The sequence below is a fragment of the Musa acuminata genome, chromosome BXJ2-2 (genome assembly GCF_036884655.1).
Source record: "Musa acuminata AAA Group cultivar baxijiao chromosome BXJ2-2, Cavendish_Baxijiao_AAA, whole genome shotgun sequence".
Classification (NCBI taxonomy): domain Eukaryota; kingdom Viridiplantae; phylum Streptophyta; class Magnoliopsida; order Zingiberales; family Musaceae; genus Musa; species Musa acuminata.
Genome location: NC_088339.1, coordinates 18,894,824 through 18,915,633, shown reverse-complemented (window position 1 = coordinate 18,915,633; position 20,810 = coordinate 18,894,824). Strand labels below are relative to the sequence as shown.

The following is a 20,810-nucleotide window of genomic DNA, read 5'->3' as shown; positions in this document are numbered from 1 at the left end:
CACGAATATCGTGGCGCCCACTTACCTACCAGCCGTCGGACTTCCGTACGACGAGCCGGCCGCTGTTTCCTGTCGACCGGGTCTCACCGGAAGTGTGGCTGTTCTTTTGGGAATGCATTAAGCGACGGGGGTTGAGGGTTCAGCGTCGCTCTGCCTCAACGAGTTCTTCCGACTCATCGATCGATTACTTGCAGGGGAGAGTTCGCAGCGAAGGTTTGTAAACCGTTGCAACGTGGTACGAAATGTTTATTTAGCAATCTCTTTATCCTACGGGTTTCCTATCTGAAACCGTGTGATGCTTATCTCCTCAATCCTCCCGGCCCCGTAAAGCATTCCTACGCCCCTCCGTCAATGTCATCTGATTAGTAGATGGAAGTCAGTGTCTGCCGGCTCAGAATATCTGTTCTTTGCTGCATTCGAGTGTTTTTTGGGTCCAGATAGTTCGCTTCCTAAAAAGCGGCCATCTTTTCTCGCTTTTGGAAACCCAGATCTCGGCATTTCTAGGGTTCAGGGCCCTGTCGCTGCGACCCGTTTCTAGGACTCGTATTAGCAGAAAAACGTTTCTATTTTTGGTTCGATCGCTTCTCTTTTCGTAGTTGATTTTGTTGGGTTTGAGATCTTAAGAAAGCTCTATCGTTTGCTGACATAAACATAATCTATAGATGTTTTGTGTTTGATTTTGTGTTTCCTTCACGTCCACCAGATGCTTAGGCGATTGTCCAAAAAGTAGGGACATTTCGTTGATCCTGAAGAGTTACGGATCTTTGATCGTTGGGGTTCCATCTGTGACCTCGTCTCTAAGTTTGATTCTGGATTCAGTACTGGTTTCTCTAAGAAAGGTGGTACCTTTGTGATTGTTGAGTTCTGTGGATCCATCCATAGTCATGGACAAGGATAAGTCGCCAGCACCTGGCGGAGGCGGAGGTGGAGGTAGTGGTCGTGGTTTGCCGCCCCATTTGCCACGATACTCCCCCTTTGGTTCACCTTCGAACAGTTTCAGCTTTATGGGTGATCTCTCAGCCTCTTCTTCTTCTCAGCCATCTTCGAATTCTGGTTATTTTGCTTACGAGACACCATCTGATGCTCGGCGGTTCAGCTATGATGTCAGCCGGATGCCTGATTTCCCGCAAAGGAATGCTGGTCACCGTAGAGCACACTCAGAAATACTCGGCCTCCCAGATTATATCAGCTTTGATAGTGACCTTGGTGTGGTGGGGTCGCATGATGGACCATCGCTGTCTGATGAGACCGAGGAGGACCTCGTTTCCATGTACATCGATGTGGAAAAGTTCAGCTCTGGTGCTACCTCTGCTGCTCTGTCGATTGGTGAGGTTTCACAGTCTGCATTGCCTCCCGTTCAGGCTCCTCTTCAGGGTGAGAATGTGGCATCGAGTTCGAGTGAGAAGCCAAGGATAAGGCATCAGCATAGCCAATCTTTGGATGGATCTACTGCAATCAAGTCAGAGTTCCTGATGTCTGGAGGGGAAGGACCATTATCTGCAGAGGCGAAGAAAGCTATGTCAGCTGCAAAACTTGCAGAACTGGCTCTTGTTGATCCAAAGCGCACAAAGAGGTCTTCCTTACCAAATAAAGTTCTTTATTTTCCTTTAAGTTATTCAGTAGAACTATTTGTCAAATTAATTGTTAGTATCGAAGTATTTATTGATACTGAAACCAAATGCATGCTATATAAGGCTTTTACTGATGCGTTAGAGGTTCATCATCTCATATTGAGACACACCAGGTCCTTGTTTGGTTATTACTAATTCTTGAGTGATAAAAGAATACCACCCTAGTCCATACATATAATTTGAAAGAATGCTGTCAGCTAACATTTGTTATTATTGTCATTTATGATATTTTATACTGTCAATTTTTTTTTGTTGTTTATCATTATTTTACCATAAAAATGATGTTGCTTGTCACATCATTACCAGTTAATTTATGTCGACTAATTAGAGAACCATTTAGCTCAACCAGATTAAACATTCTGATAACTATGAGAATGAACCAAGTTATGGCTCCTCCTCTTTAATGTGGGATTCCATATTAGCATCTTCAAGATGCATCTGCCATCATAAACACCTGCTGATGTGGTCATCATCAAATTTTCTCGGCACCTATATTTATTGGTGATAATGGTTGAAAAGTTCCATGTTATTTGTCATAGAAAGTTTTATTCATCTTGTTTTAAAATCCAGTTCCTTGATGTAACTAAGGACAAAGTTACATACGGTCTCTTGCAGCTCCTTCAATTTGTTGTTTATAGCCATCAGGTGACGTGTTGTGCCACAATTGTGATTTCCATGATTGTTCTCTCCAAGGTTCGCCGTACCGTACCGTATCGACGTTTCAACCCGGGCTCAGTACGGGGTACCGAGCGGTACACCTGATTTCACCGATTTAACCCTTCAAAAATACCTGAAAATTAAAAAAAAAGTTAAGATAGGGTTTTCAAGTTACGAATAAATATAGTAATAGTATAAGTTTAGCAAAATCAATGTAAATTATGTAAGAATAGTATCACATATCTTTTTTGAGCTTTGAGATAGTCTTGTTCGAGGTTCGTATTTCAGTCCATTATAGATTGAAATATCTACAGAAAAATCAGTTGAATTGTTAGACTATTTTGTTACAATATAAACTCTAAAATTCAAATGAATTAAATAATCACATATCTAAATTTACTTGATTGTTGATTCTACCACCAAAACGAACGACGGGCCTCCACGGGTGGTGGATCGGGGTCTTTGATCTGATACATATCAATATGATACGTTTGTTGGACCTAACCATGAAATTGATCCCATGACATAGTGTATTGATACACTGTATGCCATTAATGCATCAATGTGGTGCTGATCGTAGATTGATCGTCATGAATCATATTTGTCCGATATTGCTCTTGAGGCATATATTGGTGCTATTCTGTATCATGCTGTTGTTTAGAGAAGGATGACTAACGATCACCATACTGTTGTTGCCGTATGATTCTCCATAATACGATGGCTGTGAATACGATGAGCCTCTTTCTGTGTCTATATCATGTATGCTCTGTCGCATTTGTTCATATTCATCTACTGCCTTCCCCTTCCCCTTCCCCTTCCCCTTCCGTGTATAAACTTGATCAGTATCTTGTCGAGTTCTATGATATGAATCTTGAGTGGCATGTGTAAAATATTACTCTTCAGTCCATTCACCACCTTCAAGTTGTGTAGACGAGACCAACGACTGCCCGGTATCACCGCTATCATCTGTCGAGGCACTGCTGTCCGTGTTGTTGTCATGTCTCTAGACCGAGCGAGAAAGAGACTGTGATTGTGAATGTGTCTCGTCACCCAACTCGATTCTTTCCAACGATGCAACTGATGCTACTACCTTCCCCTTCCTCTTAATCTTCCCAAATTAGCCTCGATTGAATTCACAAATCGTTGTTTTATAGAGTTTAAGAGAGAAAAAAAAGTTTGAGAGAGAGTTTAAGAGAGTATAATGAAATAGGGAAGAGAAGAATGGTTTAAATAGGAGGAGAAAGGGTTCCAATAGTCAAATTGACCGTTGGAGCACTATAGCACAGCTACAATGCGATAACGGTCGATTTCGACCGTTACCGAGTGGTACCGAGTGGCGCCGTGTCACGAACGGTTGTCGCGCACCCGCAACAACTCCGTTCAACGAACCGTTCGTCGCTCACACCTGCATGTACAGCTACTTGACGGCATGTTTTCTCTTGGTTTTGGGTCATTTTGCATGTAAATATGTAAGTTCGAACAAGCTGCAGCGTTACAAAGCGACCGCTCACCGAACTGAGCAAAACAGCCCCAAAACAGCCCAAAACAGCTCCATTTTCGCGTGCCGCGGGAGGGTTGCGGAGAACTGCCTCCGCTCACCAAAATGTCAGCCATCTCAGACCCCTAGAACCCCCCAGGTGGCACAGGGCTGGATGGGGCTTCGGTTATATACCGGGCGTTGAACTCTCTTTCGCAAGTTCGCACGTGACCTTTACGGGAACTTGTCTTCGCGCTCGGGACCAGGTGAGCGGCTGTTTGTGGGCTTGCAGCTGTTCGTTCATCCTTGAAAGCCTTGTTTTTCTCCCTCTCCCTCTTTTCTCTTGTGCACACAAGGTGTTCGTCGAATTGCTTGTAAAGCTTCCCCTTTTCGCGAGACTTCGGGACTTGTCCGTTGCTCGTTCTTTCGAACTAACCAACTTTCTCTTTTATAGGTCCTTCGGGACCTGCGAGAGGTTACAAAGTGGGCTGATCCTTGCGGAGCAATATCGCAAGGGCGAAGCGCGACTTAGGCAACGCAAGCTAAGTTCACGTCTTTGCCACAAGGGTAACTCGCGACTTAGGCAACGCAAGCTAAGTTCGCGTCTTTGGCCGCAAGGGTGCCTCACGCCTTAGGCAATTCCAGCTAAGGTCGTGACATTGTGGTATCAGAGCGGGCAAGCACTTCGAGCGAACAGCGAACGAACTTCGCAACTTCGCCATGGTAAAGCATCGTGGCGAATCAAGCAAGACGGGGCAAGCTGGACCCTTGCCCCAAGCAACCGTAGGTGGGCTGCATGTGCACACTCGTTCTCATGCTGTTGGAGCCGCTCAAGAGGAGCGCGGCAGCGGACAGGATGAGCGAGAAGTTGGCTACTCTCCGCGAGCGGAGGAAGCGCAATCTGGTGCGCTAACTGGGAAAAAGAGTCATAAGGAGAGACTCACAACGGCGGAAACCCGCCTGGATGTTCTGGAAGCGAGCATGGAGGAACTCTACCATGGCCAACAAAGGCTTGTTGGGGTAGAGAGCTCGCAAGAGGAAGCGGAGTCCAGGATCGACAAGGTCGAGGCCCTAGTCGACCGACTGTCTGACGACACCAAAGACTCCGTGCAACACTTACAGGATGTTGTGGCGGAACTTACTGCTAAGGTGGCCATGCTCACAAGAACACTAAATGCGGGAGGAGGCAACACCCGCGTTGCACCGCCACAAAATTTGAGGGCACCTGAGCCTCATGGATATGGAGGGGCCAGAGATGCCAAAGAGCTCGAGAACTTTCTGTTCGACATGGAGCAATACTTCCGAGCTACGAGGCCCGATTCTGAAGATACCAAAGTTTCTATAGCAACAATGTATCTGAACGGAGATGCGAAACTTTGGTGGCGAACTCGTTGGGAGGAGATTCAACAAGGTCGGTGTCGAGTCGACACATGGGAGGACTTGAAGCGGGAGTTGAGAACTCAGTTCCTACCAGAGAACACGGAGTTCGTCGCAAGAAGGAAGTTGAGACAACTCCGCCAAAGTACCACCATCCGAGACTATGTGAAACAGTTTTCTGCACTAATGCTGGACATACAGGACATGTCCGAAAAGGACAAGTTGTTCAGCTTCCTCGATGGTTTGAAACCATGGGCTCAATAGGAGCTAAATCGAAGGAATGTTATCGACGTGGTCGGGGCAATTGCGGCTGCAGAAAGGCTCACCGACTTTGTTTCCTCTGAAGACCCAACAAGAAGGAAACAATCTTCAGGCAATCGACCTCCAAAGCATTCTCGAGGGAAGGAGCTCGGGGGCGAACAAAAGAAGAAGAGCTCCCACAAAGGGCCGTACCCGAAAGGCAAGGCCTCAAAACCTGGAGGATGCTTCTTGTGCGGAGGACCGCACATGGTAAGGGAGTGCCCACGAAAATAGGCACTCAATGCCTTGATGGCTTCCATCCACCCTCCCCGATCGGACAAGGGCAAAGCTGTTGCTTTTAGTTCAAGCAGTTCTGAATCCAGTAGCGACGACGAGGAGTCGCAAGGACCCCGAATGGGAGCAATGCGTTTATTGAACGCTATGCGGGGTCAAATGGGGGAGAACATGAAGACAAAGGCACAAAAAGCAAGAAGTAGTGAGCTGATGTATGTGGACATCAAGCTAAATGGCCAAACGACCCGTGCAATGGTGGACACGGGCGCTACCCACAACTTCATAGCCGATCGCGAAGCACAACGACTTGGGTTGACCTTGGAGAAGAGCCCAAGCCGAATGAAGGCGGTGAACTCGGAGGCCAGGTGAATCTCCGGGTTGGCGAAGGGAGTTCCCATCAAAATCGGGACTTGGAGCGGAAACACCAACATGATGGCCGTACCACTGGACGACTTCCAAGTGATTCTTGGAATGGAGTTTATGCACGCGGCGAAGTTGGTGCCGATGCCGTTCTTGAACTCCCTATGTATGATGGGATGCGATGACCCTTGCGTGGTTCCCGTCTCTCGGAGAGGAACTAAGGAGCCCCAACACATTTCGGCATTACAACTGAAGAAAGGGGTGCGAAAAGGCGAATTGACATTTGTGGCTGCTATGAAGCTAGAGCCACTCAACGAGGAGGCCATTCAAGAACCTGCTGTGGTGGCGAACGTCCTAAAAGAGTTCAAAGATGTTATGCCACCCGAGTTGCCGAAGATTCTTCCACCACGCAGAGGCGTGGATCACAGCATCGAGCTGGAGCCAGGAGTGAAGCCTCTAGCGAGACCACCCTACCGCATGCCCCCGCCAGAGTTGGCAGAACTCAGGAAGCAGTTAGGTGAACTGTTAAGCGGTGGTCTCATCCGCAGCTCTAAAGCACCTTTCGGAGCTCCAGTTCTCTTCCAGAAGAAACAAGATGGGAGCCTCCGATTATGCGTCGACTATCGAGCCCTCAACAAAGTAACAGTGAAGAACAAGTATCCCATCCCGCTTATCGCGGACTTGTTCGACCAATTGGGCAAGGCTAAGTATTTCTCAAAACTCGACCTTCGGTCGGGGTATTGGCAGGTGTGCATTGCTGAAGGCGACGAAGCGAAGACTACCTGTGTGACCAGGTATGGAGCGTTTGAGTTCTTGGTGATGCCTTTCGGCTTAACCAACGCTCCGACCACATTCTGTACTCTCATGAACCATCTATTCAAGGAGCATTTGGATAAGTTCGTGGTCGTCTACCTGGACGATATCGTCGTCTACAGTCAAACGCTCGAGGAGCACGTCAAGCACCTACGGACGATTTTCAAGGTTCTCGGGGAGAACACTTTGTTCATGAAAAGGGAGAAATGCTACTTTGCTCAAACCGAGATCTTATTCTTGGGGCATCGAATCGGTGATGGCTCCATTCGGATGGATAAGTCGAAGGTGCAAGCAGTTGCAGAATGGCAAACTCCCAAGAAGGTGCCAGAGTTGAGATCCTTCCTTGGTTTCGTCAATTACTATCGACGCTTCATAGCGGAATATTCGAAGCGGGCGACCCCACTGATGGAGTTGCTGAAGAAGGAGCAGCCTTGGAAGTGGTCAGACCAATGTGAGATAGCATTCCAAGATCTGAAGGCTGCTGTTCTGGAAGAACCGGTGCTCAAATTGCCGAACTATGGAGAGCCCTTTGAAGTCCATACAGATGCTTCGGACTTCGTTATTGGTGGGGTACTTATGCAGGAGGGTCATCCGGTGGCCTACGAGAGCCGCAAACTCAACGAGATCGAGCGGCGGTATCCAGTGCATGAGAAGGAGATGACAGCAGTGATCCACTGTCTACGAGTTTGGCGACACTACCTCCTCGGGTCGCGATTTGTGCTGAGGACGGACAACATCGCCCTGAGCTATTTCCAAACTCAGAAGAAGCTCTCCCCAAAGCAAGCGCGATGGCAGGACTTCATGGCTGAATTTGATATGGCAATGGAGTACAAGCCTGGGAAGGCGAATGTCGTGGCCGATGCGCTGAGTCGGAAAGTGGAATGCGTGAATGTCGTACAACTGGAGGGCAGAGGCCAAGCAAGTCAGTTGCACTCCAACTTCCTTTCCCAAATCAGGGATGGACTGTATAGTGATCCCCAGGTAGTTATCCTGATGCGGCTCATTAAAGAAGGCAAGGCACGGCGATTTTGGGTCCAGGAGGGACTTGTTTACATAAAAGGGAATAGGGTGTATGTTCCCCGAGTGGACAATTTAAGGCGTGAGCTCTTAAAAGAGTGTCACGATTCCCTTTGGGCTGGACACCCAGGCATATTCACAGAACGTTGGCTCTCGTGGAGAGGGCCTTCTACTGGCCGAAGATGGGGATTGATGTGGAGGAATATGTTCGAACATGCCCTACTTGCCAACAAGACAAGGTGGAGCAACGGAAGCCGGTGGGACTTCTGGAGCCGTTGCCCGTACCAGAAAGGCCGTGGGAGAGCATTTCCTTGGACTTCATATCAAGCTTGCCACCTGTAGGGGGACTCGGATCGATACTCGTGGTGGTCGATCGGTTTTCAAAGTATGCAACTTTCATTGCTGCTCCCCTACACTGTTCAACAGAGGAGGCGGCCAAGCTGATGATGAAGAATGTAGTGAAGTATTGGGGAGTCCCGCACAATATCATTAGCGATCGAGACGCTCGGTTCCTGGGACGATTTTGGACCGAGCTGTTCAAATTGTTGGGGTCAAAGTTATACTTCTCTACAAGCCTCCACCCCCAAACGGATGGCCAGACTGAAAGAATAAATTCGCTCTTGGAGCAATATCTCTGGCACTACGTGAGTGCCAATCAACGAGATTGGGTGAAGCTGTTGGACATTGCCCAATTCTCCTACAACTTGCAGCGGAGCTCTGTATCCAACAAGAGCCCCTTCGAAATTATCACAGGACAACAACCGTCGACTCCGCACACCATGGCAATTGGGTATACTGGGAGTACTCCATCAGCCTATCATTTCGCAAAGGAGTGGCATCGAAATACAGATATTGCGCGGGCTTATTTGGAGAAGGCGGCAAAAAGGATGAAGAAGTGGGCCGACTTGGGAAGGCGACCGCAAGAGTTCAAAGTTGGCGATTTGGTGTTGGTAAAGCTCCAACCAGCATCACTCCAATTCTTTAGGAACAAAGTCCACAAAGGATTGGTGCGTAAGTATGAAGGACCCCTCCCAATTATCAGCAGGGTAGGCAACGTCTCTTACAAGTTGCAGCTGCCGACGTGGTTCAAAATTCACAATGTTCTTCACGCCAGCAACCTAAAGGCCTACCACTCGGATCCGCAAGATGCTTCCCGAAGTGTTCCAATTCGGCTACCTCCCATCACAGCCTCCTACGAGAAGCGAGTGGAAACCATTCTGGCGGACCGCAAGATAAAGCTACCCAACGGAGCTGAGCGGACAGAGTACTTGGTGAAGTGGCGAAAGCTTCCCCGAACTGAAGCCAGTTGGGAGCCTGAAGACGCCCTGCGACATGAAGAAGAAGTCATCAACAATTACCAACAAGCGTCGACGAGGGCGTCGACAGTTTAAGTGGGGGAGAATGTTACGAACGGTCGTCGCGCACCCGCAACAACTCCGTTCAACGAACCGTTCGTCGCTCACACCTGCATGTACAGCTGCTTGACATCATGTTTTCTCTTGGTTTTGGATCATTTTGCATATAAATATGTAAGTTCGAACAAGCTGCAGCGTTACAAAGCGACCGCTCACCGAACTGAGCAAAACAGCCCCAAAACAGCTCCGTTTTCGCGTGCCGTGGGAGGGTTGCGGAGAACTGCCTCCGCTCACCAAAATGTCAGCCATCTCAGACCCCTGGAACCCCCCGGGTGGTACAGGGCTGGATGGGGCTTCGGTTATATACCGGGCGTTGAACTTTCTTTCGCAAGTTCGCACGTGACCTTTACGGGAACTTGTCTTCGCGCCCGGGACCAGGTGAGCGGCTGTTTGTGGGCTTGCAACTGTTCGTTCATCCTTGAAAGCCTTGTTTTTCTCCCTCTCCCTCTTTTCTCTTGTGCACACAAGGTGTTCGTCGAATTGCTTGTAAAGCTTCCCATTTTCGCGAGACTTCGGGACTTGTCCGTTGCTCGTTCTTTTGAACTAACCAACTTTCTCTTTTATAGGTCCTTCGGGACCTGCGAGAGGTTACAAAGTGGGCTGATCCTTGCGGAGCAATATCGCAAGGGCGAAGCGCGACTTAGGCAACGCAAGCTAAGTTCGCGTCTTTGGCCGCAAGGGTGCCTCACGCCTTAGGCAATTCCAGCTAAGGTCGTGACAGCCGGGTGGTAACGGTCGAAATTTCGACCGTTACCACCCGATATTACCCCGTATCGTCCGATACGAGGTTTTTTTGGGCGTACCGCCCGATAGCGGGCGATCTGCATACCGGTAGCCTATCGGACCGGTACATACCGCCCATACCGGGCAGTACGATTCGGTATGGCAAATCTTGGTTCTCTCCTTATAGTAGCTCATATGCATATTTTAATTTACTAATGGGTTAACTTTCAGTCAACTTTACCATGAATGTTAAATCTGTAATGTTGTTGTGGCTTGTTTTTAATTAACTAAATGAATTTGTGATGGTACCTACAGGACTTGTTTCCATAATAAAACATAAATTAGATGCCTGTCTTTGAGATAATTATGTGTTATTTACTTCAGTTGTCAGATTCACTTGAGGGTAATATCCTTTATGATTATTTTGGCTTTATAAGAGCATGCCAATCAGCCATTAAGATATTTTTTTATTGTTGTTGAACACTCTCCACTCCTTAGGTTAACTAGATATTAGGCATTCTTATGCAATAAGTTCCTCACTTGCATGTCTTGCTATGCCTCGTGACTATGGATGTACTTATTTCGATGAGGTATATTTGCACAAGCTCATAAGTTATTTATGCAATTAGGTTTTTCATAAATTTCAATGAGGTATTTATGCACAAGCTCATAAGTTCACGACTCCAGTAATTAATTTCTATATCTAAACTGACTTTTCTTGCTAGAAGATATTCTTTTGCTAAAAATTTTACCCTTGACACCCTATGCAGGATTTTCTTTCTTGATTAGAGTTGGTATTTGTTATAGGATCTTGGCCAACAGACAGTCAGCTGCAAGATCAAAAGAAAGGAAGATGCGATACATTGCTGAGCTTGAGCGGAAGGTGCAGACTCTACAAACTGAAGCAACAACATTGTCGGCTCAACTGACAATGCTACAGGTATTTCATCTTTTTGATCATTCCATAGATCTTACTCTTAAACATGGGCAGAAAATTATTAGATGGAATAATTAGGTTAAGATAAGGTAGTAACTAACATCACATCTAACTAATATCTTAATCATCTTACTATTCCATTTAGTTGTGCTAACATGGCTTTCAACTATTTGAGATTTGACTACTTGATTCTTATCTTACCATTGAGTTTTGTATAAGGTAATATTTGCAGTTAAATTAAGAGAATTCAATTCGATTTTTATAATAATTAGTATAGTTTCTTAGATCTCTCTCTCCCCCTTTCCTCACACTACTGATGCCAATAGACTCGCATTGTCTATTTCAACATCCTATCATGGATAGCCTTGTAGGCAAGGTATTTGATATAATGTTTCTGTATGTCCGTGTCGTTCAGTTTTGTTCATACTTTGCTCATCATGTAGAAGACTTGTGGTAGGCTTGACATCCTTATTTTGGTTGGCTTTTGTGACCATTTCAATTCTATACATGCAAGTTATTTGCGATCGTTATGCAGAGGCAAAATTTCCTAAAAATAAGTCATCCAAGAAATCATTTTGTGTGTTTTCTAGCTACATAGATTAGTATGAACTCAGGGTCTGTCGTATCGAACCGTACCGCCCGATACGGGCGGTACATACCGGTCCGACAGGTTGTCGGTACGCGGACCGCCTGTTACCGGTCCGAGTGCACTGTAGCACTGTAGCAGTGCTACAGTGCTCGGCACACCTGGGTATACTGCTCGGTATACCGTACCGTACCGGTACCGAGCCCAGGTCGAAATACCGGTACGGTACGGTATTGCGAACCTTGGTATAAAGTGTCATCCAATACAACAACTTGGAGCTACCTGGGTGGCACATAGTTGGATGGGCCTTTAGGGTATTGCCTAGGGTTGGTTCACTGCCTTGTTTTGCAACTATGTCATGTGGGCACTTGTGAGGACTTTTGGTTACAGTAGATACCTTTGGATCCTTTGTCGCGCGACTATTTAGAGCTTGAAGTCTATGTTTGTAATTTGCATTGTCTATCAAGTATTTACTGAAATGTCTGCTTCTGCGATCCGGAGTATAATGCATATTCTAACATGTCTTTTCTTTTGTAGGTCCTTAGGGGACCCTAAAAGGTTATGGGGCTATTGATCCTTTATGGATAGACACGCAAATGTGTCGCATGACTTAGGAAAATCCAGCTAAGTTCATGACAATCCATAGATTTTTTTAAAACATGTTATCGGGTATTAGAGTCTGTGATAAATGGTATCAGAGGAGGACAAACACACTTAGAAACACTTGGCATGCAAACATGAGGAACCTAGTTGGAATGTGTTGAGGTCAACCTGTATGTACTTGAGGGAAACAGGCATAGAGATGTGGGGAAAGGAGTTGCATAGAGGAGTGGGCATCCGAGTTTAGCATTCAGAGGAGTGGCCAACCCTTCGCGTAAGAGACACCACAAAGATAAGTGAGTTGGGAAGAACGCATAGTGCATAAAAGTTGAGATGGTCAAGTTTGAGCTATGACTCAATGTAGGCAACCAAACTTGATAGTGTTGCTCTATGCAAGTAGGCTCGCTTAGTGACGGATGAGACCATGCAAGGAGGGAGGGGTTGCTCGACGACTAATAGAGTTTTTGCAAAGCTTGCAGAAGTGAGGGGAATTGTTGATTCGAAGAATTCGTTTCTCATGCAAGAGCTTGTATGCAAATGATGAACTATATATGACCATCCCAAGTGAATTGTCCATGGCCATCGTAAGGCAACTCAACCAAACTTGACGGCGCTCTATGCAAGTAGGGTCACTTGGCAACGGATGAGATCGTGTAAGAAGGGAGGTGTTGCTTGATAACCGAAAGAGTTTGTGCAAAGCTCGTAGAGGCGAGGGAAATTATTGACTTAAAGAGTTTTGTACTCATGCAAGGGATTGTATATGGATAACGGACTATCAGTGGCTATCCTAAGACAATTGAAATTTAACGCAATGGAGCATATAAACTTTCTTTTTGGCATGAGAAGGATATATCCGTAAAAGTTTAAATTATGCAGTAGGTTCAGCATATTGCTAGGCCTTGCAGGCTGCAATGGGGATTGTATTGGTGAAGAGTCGCAATCTAGAAAGTGCGTTTGTGGTGGCGAAACATTGCATAGTTGACTCAACAAGGCGGAGTAGTCCAAGGAGATGGTGATTTCCGTAACTTCCAAAGGGAAGGATGCAAAGAGGAAAGTCTTGGGATGGCCAGAGGGAGATTTATGTGTAACATATCACATATGTTGAGGGAGGTATCTCAAGATAGAAGCTTTATAAAGCTCAACGAACCGAGCTTGTGATAAGGAGGCATCACATGATCTCGCATGAGGTAATGTATTGGTTGACGCATTGTGAGATCAAGTAGGGGAGCGACCCAAAGCAACATCAAACGAAGAAACACTTAGAGCCGAAGTGAAGATCGGGCTCAACAAAGGGTTGACCCATGGAATGGTGGATACAAGAGCCACCGTCATCTCAATATGAATCGAGAAGTGGAGCAACTTGGGTGGAATTTGGTGAAGTGCGCAAGTTGCATGAAGAGAGTCGATATAGAAGATGGAACATAGAGCAGAGGCATAATAGCTTTTCTTGGACAGAGGTCAAGGACATGAACTCTTATAGAGGCAAGAGTGGGATCATGTTGGTTCTTCATTATGATGGAGCCGACTCATCTTGTATGGTGCTAAAGTCAAAGGGAGCTTCGAGATACATGCACCTTGTCTCAGTGAAACAATTGACAGAGGGGCTAAGGTGACTCAACTTACAAAAGCGAAGCTGGAGTCAGAAGGCATTGGCATAGGGCAAGAGGGCACGAAGGCGGGCACCTTTGAAGAATATGTCATAGTGCTACCATTCGAGTTACCACAATGAGAGTTGGGCGCAGCGGAGACTATGTTGGGGGTAGAGGCATAGGATCCAGACAATGACGCATCAAACCACTAGTTAAGTCGATGGATCTTGAGAGTTGTTGGGTGATAGGTTGTCCGAAAGCTACACTTCATTAGTGTGTGACCCGAGAATGGGTGGACATAGGTCTATTGTCGAAGGAGAGAACACAATCGGAGGTGGTGAAGACCCTACGATATGCTGATGGAGGCCACATATGGAGAGGCGACATGGTGTAGCGAATCGTGGTGGAACAATTTAACGCAATGTGACACACATAGAAGTCCAGTGAGGGACTTGGTCATACAAAGGTATGATCAGGAGCTATTAGGAGCTCCGCTTCGATGGGCAACATGATAACAAGAAGAGCTATGAAATCAAGGAGTTAATGTTATGGTACCACAGAGGTGGGGCTTTGGTGCGTGCATCGAATTTTGCATTGGATGAAAGCCTTGGTCATCAACATATGAGGGTTACGTACCACCGAGGAGGAATTCCGAATGCAAGTATCATTGAGTCCCATGGGGAAACTTGATCATACAAAGGTATAATCTCGGAGCGGCTAGAGAGTTAGACTATTCTAAAGCTCATATTCACTCGAGGGATCCCGACAAGTCAAAGGACAAGGTCGAGCGAGCAAACATTATTGCTAAGAATGCAAAAGAGAACAAAATCGATATGAGTTTGCAACATGATGATGGAGGCTATGCATAAGAGTTGTAGTTTGTGTTTCTATCAACTAAGGTGAACTACTTGGAGAACACAAAGGTGTTGAAGCAGGTGGTTGAAAGGGGCAAAGAAGCGACGACGAGTCTAGAGAGACTTAGCTACCCAAAACCAAGCATCAATCAGCATGGAGGTAGATTCGATGCGTTAAATAGTAGGGCCATGGGCATGGAAGCGCTATAGTACTATAGAGGCAGGATTTCCGTGGAGTTATCGATTCTTTGCTCTCATGGAGGGAGAGCGTATGGTTGTAAAAGAGGTCGAGGAGGTGGAGAATGCAAAGGCAAACTCCAAGTTTCATGATAAGGCAGAAGGGTAGAGGCCAGGGAACTATACAAGATCAATGTTGACAGACTTCTCATCACAATAGTTGAAGTGGGGGACTTCGGGTCGTTGTGGAAGTCCTCGACCAAGGAACGAAGTAGCAGTATATGGTGTTGTATTCTTTCTATTTAGAGGAGTAGACAACCAAAAACGATGGAGAAGGTGGGTACAATCCTAGAGGCGATTAAAACCAATAGAGACTTGCTCTAGTTGCGGCAAAATTTTGCTCTTTCCAAGCAAAACTTCTTGCATTCCAAAAGTTTGATGGCATTGAGAAGGTAAATCACAGTAGTTAACTCAACGCAAGGAGTGCAAACACTTAAGGTGCTTTAAAAGTGTGAGCAAAGAGCAGGTTAAGGCTAGTAACCAGCTTAATGTATGAAGTACAACTCTCGAGGCGGGCGAAGTCAAATACCCTTAGCCTTCTCAACTCTTAAGAGAATGTGCGAAACGGAATATCCTACTTTTCTTAGTTATTTGGCAGACGAGCTTTGCAATTGTTCAAAGACCCTTCGAAGAGACGTAGTAATAAATAATATTTATCAAATCCTCACAAATGGTGATCGATTCTATCGAAAGTACATTATTTGCTTTATTTCCCAACAAAATACCAATCAAAAGCAGAGATGATGCAAACTTACTTAAAGGTGACAACCAAGCAAAAGAAATCGATAGGCAAATTTTACGAAGGAAAGATCTCAAAAACTTCAAAATTTGCGAGGTGATGTTAAAGCTCCAACAAGCATCCATTCAATTTAAGCGACACGATACGTTTGAGAGACTGGCACACAATAGGAAAGGTCTTTTCCTTCATCCAAAGGATTTGTAGGGACCAACGAAGATCAGCACAACTCGACCAACCCCACACGAGAGTTAGAGTTAGTGGCGAGTTAAAATAATGTTGTCAGATCAAAGTTTGACTACTCAACAACAACGACAGAGAGTAGTTGAAAGCCCAAGGAGGTGCGTTGCAACTAAAGTAAAGGATTAAAGATTCAATGAAGGCGGGATGATGTAGCGTTTATAAGGGCTTTGACGAGGACATCGAAGAAATAAGTGGGGCAGAATGTCACAGACATCCTTGTTGGCAAGGTGTTTGATGTAATGTTTCTGTATGTTCATGTTGTTCAGTTTTGTTCATGCTTTACACAATATGTAGAGGGCTTGTAATAGGCTTGACAGCCCAATTTTAGTTGGTTTTTGTGGTCGTTTCAGTTTTGTACACGAAGGTTGTGTGCAGTCATCACGCAGAGGCAAAATTGCCTAAAAATATATCATCTAGGCAACCATTTTGAGTGTTTTCTGGCTACGTAGAGTGGTGCGAAGTGTTAGCCAGTACAACACCATGGAGCTCCCTAGGTGGCACATAGTTGGATGGGCCTTTAGGGTATTATGTAGAGCTGGTTCGTTATCTTGTTTCACAATAGTGTGATGTGGCAACTCGTGGGATCTTTTGGCTGTGACCAACCTTTTTAGACCCTTTGTCGTTCGACCATTCGGATCTTGTGAAGTATATGTTTGTAATTTGCATTGCCTATCAAGTGTTTGCTAAAATATATATTTGTGTGATCTTTAAGTATAATGCTTCTTCTAATATGTCTTCTCTTTGCCAGGTCCTTATGGGACCCTAAGAGGTTACAGGGAGGTTGAGCTTTTGCAAACGGACACACAAATGTGTCGTATGACTTAGGCAAATCCAACCAAGTTCGTGACAATCTATAGATTTTTTAAACATGTTCATTTGATTCCAACCCCCAATAAACATAGCATCATATTCAAATCCAATCTGATTTTTCACAATACTATGTGATTTTTCACAATACTATGTGATTCATTAAAATATCCAATAAGACACATATTGTCAATTTTACATACATATTGTCAATTCTATATACTTAATGCTTGTATGATAAGTGTATCCATACATCTTATATGGTTATATTCAAAACATGTTAATTGGTAATTGTTTGGTTTTATTGGTTGATATAGCATAGGATGTGTATTTAATATTCCGTCATACCAAAATTTGAGGGTATATTGTTATTTACTTAAAGTTTTGTCTAGTTTACACCCTTGGCTTATAATTATCTCCACTTATGTTTTACAATATCCCTAGGATATCGTTTTTAGTTGATGAGAGTCTAAATAGAATAATATTAAACTTGAGTTATGGGGACAATACCTAGAAAATAAACATTTTATATTGAGTAGGATTAAGATTGAGTATGTCAGCTATTGTTTTAGAAATATTAGGAACAAACCATATAGTTAAGTTGGATGGGTAAAAATATCTATTAAATAAAAATTTTAGATATCATGAATTAGTTATTCAATAAGAAGAAGAGATTGATAAGAATAATATTCATAGAAAAAAAGATTATTAAAATGACGAAGGATGTCAAGAATTTTATGTAATCATCAGGCACCTCTGAGATTAAAAGAAAAAAATTATAAGAAAGTTTTTAGATGTTGGACAGTTAATAGGTAACATATATAAAATGTTTGTATTGATCAAGATGAGAATATTGAGATGGATAAATGGAGTTGATAGGAAATAGGAACGAGTGTCATTTTGGTAGAGGATAAAATAAGATAGTATAAGCATATGTTAAGTTGATCTACAGATGCAGTACATAGGAGTAATGATTACTGCTAGTGGTCCGAGGAAAGGTAAATGAATATTTAAAATGGTTTTAATAAAAACTATAATGAAGATTTAAATATTCTTAATTAAGGATATGGTTCCACGGGGACCACAATGGCAACAAAAGATCGACCCTAAAATAGTTGGGAACCAGACACATTTTGTTATATGTTGTACTTCATCAGAAAGCTATTCTTTGACATTATTCATCACACACTTAAAGATATGATTGTAACATTTATCCTTTGTGTTTGGTTGTATTGTGAGTAGGTTAATTTTAAATTTAAAGCTAATACCAAAAGCTTGACATATTAGTAGACAAAATTAAGAATTATTTATGCATTATTACTTTTGTAACTTTAAAATAATGTTAATATGGTGTTGACATGACATGCATGGTCATGGATACAATATTGTCCAAGTAGGCATATATGTGCTCTATATTTATGCAATGCCTAATCCACATATGCTTTTGGGATGCACATGAACTGTGTGGTTTAATGTTAGATCACATAGGAGCCATGCTGGTAACATGTGAGCACAACTGATGTAAGATTTCCATTGGTTCTCATGGATGGCACACACACCATCTTAATGCCATTAAAGCACAACGTATATAAAATTCTGTGGGGTTCACATGAATATTACCACAATGTTAGCTATGCCATGATGTCAATTCCACATTGCTAACTTTTAATTTGATATTGGTGATGACAAGGATTAATTGTTTAAAAGATAAAACCATGGATTGAGTGATACTCGTGAAATCATGGGTAGAAAAGTCGAAATCATGCTAAGTTACATGTGGGTATATTGTAATTAATTGTAAATTAATGATAGTGATAGTATCAATATCTACAGCTGATATGCATTTTGCTTGTAAGCCAACTTAGAACTTAAATCGAAGCTGATATCCAAACATTACCGGGTATGGATTTGGTTATTGATTTTGTATGCTCTTATTATCAGTTTCAGATTCATTTTTTGATTCTGTAACCACTTAATGGATATGGAATTAGTTCTTGAATGGATAGATCCATATCCACCCTGACAAAAATTCCTACCCACAAAAGCCAAGAGGGCTGTAGCCTCATCCAGAATTTTGCTATAAACATTTTTGCTCATGCTCATATATGTAAACATGTTAAGGCATGCCATCTCCATTTATTTTGTATTTGAGGTTTTTGTGAATGCCTGAAAAATCAAACTCTTGTTATCTACGTGATGAAACACAGACAGTGGACCATATTGGATCCTTGTAAAGCTCTCTTGGATTCTTTTTATTGATGGATGTAAGTTTTATTAACCATACTATGTTTATGCGATGATGCTATGAACGATAACTTAATTTTCTGTTGCCATTTTTCAAATATATAACAAATCCAAATGATTAGGACAATGTTTTAAATTTTTGGCCAATTGTGGTATAGCTCATCATCTTGTACTCCTGCATATCTTTTCCTAGTTGACATATGAATATGACAAATTCTGTGAGATGTGCAAAAGATTCACCAAAAATAATTTTGTCATTCACAGAGAGACACCAATGGCCTAACGGTTGAAAATAACGAGTTAAAACTGCGATTGCAGACCATGGAACAGCAGGTTCACTTACAGGATGGTATGGTTCTCATCGTGTATTGTGCATCTGTTAATTTCATAGCTAAAATTCGTTTATGTAAGAATGATTCTGGCATTTGCATTTGTTCCTTTACAAGATTTGTTCAGGTTCAGACATCTTTCGGTCATTCATCTTTTAACCATATTAACTTACGAACTTCCTCATTCAAGAGTAATGAAATTAATGGTGCTAGTGGCCTGATTAGTTGCTTCTTGATTCATGGGTACATCATAAGGTTCTCTGACGGTGTTTGTTACAAGATCTGCTGATATATATGTACCTCCGTGTAGCTGGTTGTTTGGTTTGATATTAGTATTCCATTGAACATCCTAAGCCAATTGTGACCGTTATATATAATGCCTTTATCTAGTTGGAATTTAAAATGAAATCTTCATTTTTATGCAATACTAATTTTTACTTATGAAGGGGCTTTCTTATTCTGTTCAACAACTCAATTATGTACTTTGAATCTCTTATTGATTGGTGTAGCACTGAATGAGGCTCTAAGAGAAGAGGTTCAGCGCCTGAAGCTGGCTACAGGCCAGATGCTACCAAATGGTGGACAGTCAACAAACACCATTCCACCTTCCCTTGGAGCAAATCATCAATTTTACCATCAGAATCAAGCGATGCACTCTCTCCTGGCAGCCCACCAATTTCAGCAACTCCAGATCCATTCTCAGCATCCACAACAGCTGCAGCCATCACATCAGATTCAGCCGCCGTCATCGCTGCAGCATTTACACACCCTGCAGCCACAGCAGCAACCACCCGCAGACCTAAGAATGAAGGGATCATTGACTTCTCAGAACCAACATGGGGAGGCCACATCGGACAACAACAGTGCTCAAGAGTAAAATGGTTTGTGCTCCATAGCTATCTAAATCCTATCCATGAAGTATCGCCTGCTTGTTTCTCGTTGGTTATAGTATCTGAACCATCCAAAGCAACTCAGATTTGCTGACGATGAATGTGATTATCTATTTGTAGTCGGTCCTCTTGGTTAGTATGTAAGCTATCATGGTTGGTAACTTGCAGAATTCATGCTTGGCATCTGAATGAAAATTAATGCTCTTGCTGAGCTATTTCCCATGGTGGTACAACTGGGTAACTTGCAGTTTGGAGCTTGGAGCTCAGCTATTCCATTTCACATATTGGATCTTTGGTGTGTGGGGATACATTTGGGTCGAAACTAGTTGATGATGTTGCATCATTTTTAAGCCCCTCCCTCTATCATTGTTCTGACAGTACCAATATAAAAGAGGTTTATACAAATTCCATGCCTGCTTGTGTTCTTCTGGTTGATTTGTTCCTTGAGAAAAATGCAGGCTGTGATCTCGATGCAGCTCATGCACTCACATTCAAGGTTACAAGAGAACCAGATGATCCACAAGATGATGCTATTGCGAACCTTGGTATGGTTAGGAAAAGCTTCAAGGTTTGTGTTTTTATGGCTGATATATATTAGATTCTTACATAGCAATGGATTTACCTTACCGTTCTCATGAGTTTTTAATAAAAAATATTACATCGTGTTTAATTTTTAGTCGATATTTCTAATATAAAAACATACTGAAGGGACTTAAATCCTTTAAAAGTAATTGTCGTTTTTTAAGGTATACAA

At 43.5% G+C, this 20,810-nt stretch overlaps 1 protein-coding gene across 2 annotated transcripts; it reads left to right on the top strand.

The window, feature by feature from the left end:
* Positions 1-17: 17 nt before the first annotated feature.
* Positions 18-20,442, top strand: LOC135605214 (transcription factor RF2a-like). 2 transcript variants are annotated; one of them, XM_065095023.1, is made up of 6 exons: positions 18-213; positions 704-1,573; positions 10,812-10,944; positions 19,102-19,186; positions 19,676-20,047; positions 20,225-20,441. In XM_065095023.1, the coding sequence occupies exons 2-5, from the start codon at positions 885-887 to the stop codon at positions 20,041-20,043; spliced, it is 1,275 nt and encodes a 424-aa protein (XP_064951095.1). In that variant the 5' UTR covers positions 18-213; positions 704-884; the 3' UTR covers positions 20,044-20,047; positions 20,225-20,441. The 2 variants fall into 2 exon arrangements, with proteins under 2 accessions (XP_064951095.1, XP_064951094.1); XM_065095022.1 differs by having other exon boundaries at positions 19-213; positions 19,676-20,442.
* Positions 20,443-20,810: the final 368 nt, after the last annotated feature.

Bases quoted from the DNA above. Each gene is read 5' to 3' on its own strand.
- LOC135605214 (XM_065095022.1), top strand. From the start codon at position 885: ATGGACAAGGATAAGTCGCCAGCACCTGGCGGAGGCGGAGGTGGAGGT. The intron at 1,574-10,811 runs GTCTTCCTTACC...TATTTGTTATAG, and splicing joins GATCCAAAGCGCACAAAGAG to GATCTTGGCCAACAGACAGT. The intron at 10,945-19,101 runs GTATTTCATCTT...TGTCATTCACAG, and splicing joins CTCAACTGACAATGCTACAG to AGAGACACCAATGGCCTAAC.